Consider the following 6,604-nt stretch of genomic DNA (forward strand, 5'->3'; position numbering starts at 1 on the left):
ATAGCTGAACTCCTCCGGGAATGTTTGCCATCTTTCTTGAGTGTGGTCCATATGGGTAATGGCTTTGCCAGTTTACCATGGACCAATTAGTCTTGGAGTCTTATAAAGGACATGTTCACATCAAATACACATTCACTCAAGACCCTATTCCCATAGGGATTATTCTGCTCTCAACAATATGTCATGGTTAGTTTCTCTTTTTTTGTTCTATTTTATGTTCTGTGTATTTCTTATACTTGGATGAACACCTCTTTGTTGTGTTTAGAAGTTTTACTTCATGATTTTAATAAAAATATATTTTATGGCGTTTTATGATTTTCTTCTCACTTATCTACACCATGATCTGAATGTCGGAGCATTTCCTAAACTCTCAGAACTCTCTCATGTGCTATTCATATTTTAATTCATGAGTGGCCACTTCTGAGTTATCTAACTTCTCTACCTTGTGTTTATTCTCTTAATAGTCTGTTCACTATATGATCTACTCCATTTATAAGTATTTCCACTGGGGTTTTCATTTATCTTAATTAGTTTTTATATTTCATCTTTGGATTTACTTGAGCAATTATCTTTCTTTTTATCTTTTATTTACTATGTATTTATTTTATTTTAGGTTATTTACCTTACATTTTAAGGTTGCTCCCGTCTCCTCTCTTCTCAGTCCCTCTCCTCCCCTTTCTTCCTCTATCCCTCTCTCTTTTGCCCCAACAAATAGGGAGCTCTCCCCCTATATCAACCCTTCCCAGCACATCAAGTCAGAGTGGGACTGAGTATAACCTCATCAACTGAGAACAGGCAAGGTAGCTCTGACAGGGGGAAGTGATTCAAAAGCAGGCAATAGAGTCCATGTTAGAAACAGCACTCCCTCACTTGCAAGGCATCCCATATTAAGACAAAACTGTCCATTGGCCACATATGTATAGGAGGCCTAGGTCCAGATCATGCATGCTCCTTAGCTGATATCTCAATCTATGTGAGCCTCCATGGGACTGGGTAGGTTGTCTCTGTTGGTCTTCTTTTAAGATTTCTGTCCCCTCTGGGCCCTTCCACCTTTTCCCCAGCATTTCCCCAGGACCTCCTGAGCTCCACCCCATGCTTGGCTCTAAGTCCCAGACTCTGTCTTGATCCTCTGCTACCTGGAGCCTCCCAGAGGACAGTCAAGTTAGGCTCCTTTCTACAAGCATAGCAGAGCATCATTAATAGGATCAGCTCTCTATGGTGGGCTGAGTCTCAGATTGAGCCTATTATTGGCAGAATATTCCCTTATCTTTGTTCCCTCTTTACCCCTGCATTTCTTATAGGCAGGGTAATTTTTGAATCAAACATTTTGTTGGCGGGTTGCTGTTCCCTCCTTCCACTAGTCCTGCCTGGCTAGGAGGTGGTCACTTCAGTCTTCATGTACACACACACAGACGCACGCACACACACTTTTAGGAGTCTCAGCTAGTGTTATACCCATAACTTCCCTGGAGTCTACCCTGTCACATGCCTCCAGCTTGGCAAAGAGATATGCCCGCTCAGTTTCCCTTCTTGTTCCCAGCTCTTTCACCACCCCCCATTCTCCCTACATCTAATCTCTCCCCATTCCATCTACTGCACAGTCCCTTCTCTTAATCCACTTCTGCTGTCTATTCTATTTCCCCTACTGAGTGAGATTCCCAGACTCTCCCTTGGGACCTCATTGTTACTTAGCCTCCTCTTTGGGTTTGTGAATTGTAGTATGGTTATCCTGTCCTATAGGTCTAATATCCACTTATAAGTGAGTACATACAATGTGAGTCTGGTTTACCTCACTCAGGATCATCTTTTCTAATTCCATCCATTTGCCTGCAAATTTCATGATTTCTTTGTTTTTCAATTGCTGAGTAGTATTCCATTGTGTTAATGTACCACAACTTCTTTATCTATTCTTTGGTTGAGTGACATCTAGGTAGTTTTCAGTTTCTGGCAATTATGAATAAAGCCAGTATGAACATAGTTAAGCAAGTTTCCTTGTTGTATGGTGGAGCATCTGTTGGGTACATGCCCAGAAGTGGTACAGCTGGGTCTTGAGGTAAAACTATTCCCAATTTTCTGAGAAAGCACTCCCACCAGCAATGGAGGAGTATTCCCATTTCTTCACATCCTAGCCAGCATGTGCTGTCACTTGAATTTTTGATCTTAGCTATTCTTACTGCTGTAAGATGGAATCTTAGAGCCATTTTGATTTGCATTTCTCTGATGGCTAAAGACGTTGAGCATTTCTTTAAGTACTTCTCAGCCATTTGAGATTCCTCTGTTGTGAATTTTTGGTTTAATCAGTACCATATTCTTTTAATTGGATTGTTTGAGTTGTTGTTTTTTGATATTTTAAGTCCTTTTTATACTTTAATTATCAGCCTTCTGTCTGATGTAGGATTGGTGAAGATCTTTTCCCAATCTCTTGGCTGCCATTTTGTTCTATTGACAGTGTCCTTTGACTTACAGAAGCTTCTCAGTTTCATAAGATCCCATTTACTAATTGTTTACAGACCAGTATATTGGTGTTCTGCCCAGGAAGTTGTCTCCTATGTCAACGAGTTCCAAAGTTTCCCCACTTTGTCTGGTAATAGATTAGAGTCACTGCTTTTATGTCAAGGTATTTGATCCACTTGGACTTGAGTTTTATGTAGGGTGATAAATACGGGTCTATTGTCATTTTTCTACATGCAGAAATCCATATAGGGCAACACCATTTGTTGAAGATGCTTTCATTTTTCCAATGTATGGAAAATCAAGTATCTACAAGAGTGTGGGTTTATTTCTGGTTCTTCAATTTGGTTCCATTGATCAATCTGTCTGTTTCTATGCTAATGCCAGGCAGGTTTTTATTATTATTGCTCTGTAGTATTGCTTGAAATCAGGGATGTTGATATTGCAGGAGGTTCATTTATTGTGCAGAATTTCGGCTATTCTGGGTCTTTCATTTTACCATATGAAGTTAATGGTTGCTCTTTTCATGTCTGTAAAGAATTATGTTAAAATATTGATGGGAATTGCATTGAATCTGTAAAAGGATTTTGACAAGATGGTCATTTTTACTTTGTTAATACTACCAACCCATGAGAATGGGAGAACTTTCTGTCTTCTAAAATATTCTTCAGTTTCTGTCTTCAAAGACTTGAAGTTCTTGTCATACAGAGCTTTCGCTATCCTTGTTAGAGCTACAAGATATTTTATATTATTTGTTGCTATTGTGAAGGGTTTTATTTTTAAATTTTTTCTCATCCATTTTGTCACTTGTGTATAGAAGGGCTACAGACATTTTTGAGTTGATTTTTTTTTTTTTTTTTTATCCAGACACTTTGCTAAAGGTGTTTATCAGCCATAGGAGTTTTTTGGTAGAATCTTGTGGGTAACTTATGTATATTATCATATCATTTGCAAATAGCAATATTTGGACTTCTCTTCCAATTTGTATCCCCTTGATCTCCCTTACTTGTCTTATTTCTCTAGCTAGAACTTCCAGTATTATATTAAAGAGATATGGCGAGAGTGGGCAGCTTTGTCTTGTTCTTGATTTTAGCAGGAATGCTGTAAATTTTTCTCCATTTAACTTGATATTTGCTATTGGCTTGCTGTATATTGCCTTTATTGTGTTTAAGTGTATGCCTTATATCCCTGATATCTCTAAGACTTCAAAGATAGAGGGGTGTAGGATTTTGTCAAGTCTTTTCAGTGTCTAATAAGATAATTTTTTTCTTTTAGTTTGTTGACATGTTGGCTTACATTGATGGATTTTCATATGTTGAACCATTCCTGCATTCCTGGGATGAAGCCTACTTGAACATGGCAGATGATATTTTTATGTGTTCCTGGATTTGGTTTGCAAATACTGTATTGAATATTTTTACATCAATGTTCATAAGGGAGACTGATCTGAAATTCTCTTTCTTTGTTGGGTCTTTACATGGTTTAAGTTTCAGGGTGATGTGACCTCATAGAATGAGTTTGGCAATATTCTTTCTGCTTGTATAATATGGAATAGTTTGAGGAGTAATGGTCTTAGCTGTACTTTGAACATATGTAAGAAATCTCTGCTAAAACCATCGAGTTGGGGCTGTTTGTTTGTTTGTTTGTTTGTTTGAGAAGCTTTTTATGACTGCTTCTATTTTCTTAAAAGTTACATGTTTATTTAGATTGTTAATCTGATCTTGATTTGACTTTGGCAATTGATATCTATCAAGAAAATCACATAGGTTTTTTAAAATATGTTCTAATGATTCTTTGGATTTCTACAGTGTCTGTTGTTTTATCCCCACTTTTTTTATTTTATTAATTTGGATACTCTCCCTTTCTCTTATAGTTAGTTTGAACAAGAATTTGTCTATCTTATGGATTTTCTCAAAAAAAAAAACAGCTGTTGGTTTTGTTTATTCTCTGTATTGTTCTCTTGGTTTCTAGGTTATTAATTTCAGGTATGAATTTGATTATTTCCTGCTGATGAAACCTCTTGGATGTGTTTGCTTCCTTTTTTTTTTTTTCTAGAGCTCTCAGGTTAGCTGTTAAGTTTCTAGTATGAGCTCTCTCAACTTTCTTTATAAAGGCACTTAGTGTGATGAACTTTCCTCTTAGCACTGCTTTCATTGTGTTGCATAAGTTTTGGTAAGTTGTGTCTTCATTTTCATTGAATTCTAGGAAGTTCCTAATTTCTTTATTTCTTCCCTGACCCAGTGCTCATTAAGTAGAGAGTTGTTCAGTTTCTGTGAGTTTGTAGACATTCTATTGTTTCTGTGGTTGTTGAAGTCTAACTTTAATCCATGGTGGTCTGATAGGATACAGGGTGTTATTTCAATTTTCTTGTATTTGTTGAGGCTTGCTTTTTGTCCAAGTATGTGGTCAATTTTAGAGGAGGTTCCATGAGGTGCTGTGAAGAAGGTATATTCTTTTGTGTTTGGATAGAATGTTCTGTAAATATCTGTTAAGACCAATTGACTCATAATGTGAGCTTCATTATTTCATTGTTTAGTGTCTGTCTCAATGATCTGTTCATTAGTGAGAGAGATGTGTTGATGTCTCCTACTATTACTGTGTGAGGTTTGATGTGTGATTTAAGCTTTAGTAATGTTTCTTTACCAAATGTGGGTGCCCTTGCATTTGGAGCATATATGTGCATTTGAGGCATTGTTTTGGTCAATTTTCTCTTTGATGAGTAAGAAGTGCTGTTTCCATCTCCTTTGATTAATTTCAGGTAAAAGCATTTTTTTTTTAGACATTAGAATAGCTATTCCAGCTTGTTCCTAGTGTCTGTTTGCTTGGAAAATCTTTTGCTAGTCCTTTATTCTGAGATAATGTCAATCATGATTGCTGAGTGTGATTCTTGTATGCAACAGAATACCAGGATATAAAGCAACATGAAGGGAGAAAGAGTGTGTTTCTATTCACAGTTCCAGATTACAGTCCACTATTGCAAAGAAATCACAACAAAGCAAGCTTTAGGCATCTGGTCTCATCACACACATAGCCAAGAATGAAGAGAAAGGAATACACAGATGATCATTTGCTGGCATGCTTGCGTGCACTCAGCTTTATTACAAGCTTACACATTGGAGGACAGTCTGCCTAAGCTATAGTTTCACCCACATGGAACCACATGCTCTTTCCACATCAATTAATTAAGAACATAGCTCAGGTCCTCCCAGTTTAGGTAAACTCCATATTCAGACTCTCTTCTCATGTGATTCTATGTTGTGTCAAGTTGTCAACTAAAGGTTGTCATCACATTGTTATCATAAAATTGGTTTAAATAAATATGTAGCCTCAGAAAATAACTTTTGTGACCTTCTACACAGTAACAGAGAATAGGCACTCTGAGTCTAGTGATATAGCCATATGGTAAGAAGACAGTCATGAGGCTGTACCAGGGGGTTTGTGTTTTACTTCCCCATCTGCATGTGCCATTGTGGAGATGGTTGCTGAACCACAGAGCACAGTAATACACAGCCTCATCCTCAGGCTGGGCCCCTGTGATGGTGAGGGCAGCCTTGTCTCCAATCAGGGAGCCTGAGAATCTGGCAGGAACACCTGGGACTCTGTTGTTAGTGTCACCTATCAGACCTTTATGTACCTGGTAAGGTTTTTCTTGGACCCATATGGCATAGTTATTGGTAGTAACAGCCCCAGTACTTGAGCCACAGGTGAGTGTGACTGTTTCTCCAGGAGATGTGGTTAGGGAAGATTCCTGAGTCACAACTGCCTGGGACATGGCTCCTGTAAACAGGTGAGAAATCCAGTGGTCAGTACCAAAGCAGAGACAAGATATGCACTGTTGTATCCCCACAGCAGCCCAGAGAGCCCTCCTGACCTGTGCAGTGAGCCAGGAGTATGAGCAGAAGAGAAGTCCAGGCCATGACTCACAGTCCAGGTCTGTTCTTTTCACGATTGCTTAAGGCCAGGCCGTGTCACAGGATTAATATAACTCCTATCCAGGGCAGTGATGGGGCTGTTAATGCAAATGACCCTCACTTCCAGTCTGATTATAGCTTGCAGGTGAAAGCTCCTGAGCTGACACAAACTACTGATCACATCTTAATAAGAACAAAGGGCAGGAACATTACTCTTTAGCAGCTCTTGACTTTCTAGAGCC

The 6,604-nt window shown here is 38.4% G+C and overlaps 1 gene segment (V, D, J or C); it reads right to left on the reverse strand.

The window, feature by feature from the left end:
* Window positions 1-5,719: 5,719 nt before the first annotated feature.
* On the reverse strand, window positions 5,720-6,388 carry LOC129689796 (Ig lambda-1 chain V region-like). The segment is given in 2 exon segments: window positions 5,720-6,228; window positions 6,323-6,388. Coding segments are annotated over 2 exon segments (555 nt in total).
* Window positions 6,389-6,604: the final 216 nt, after the last annotated feature.

The sequence above is a fragment of the Psammomys obesus genome, unplaced genomic scaffold (genome assembly GCF_907164565.1).
Source record: "Psammomys obesus unplaced genomic scaffold, mPsaObe1.curated_primary_1811, whole genome shotgun sequence".
Classification (NCBI taxonomy): Eukaryota; Metazoa; Chordata; class Mammalia; order Rodentia; family Muridae; genus Psammomys; species Psammomys obesus.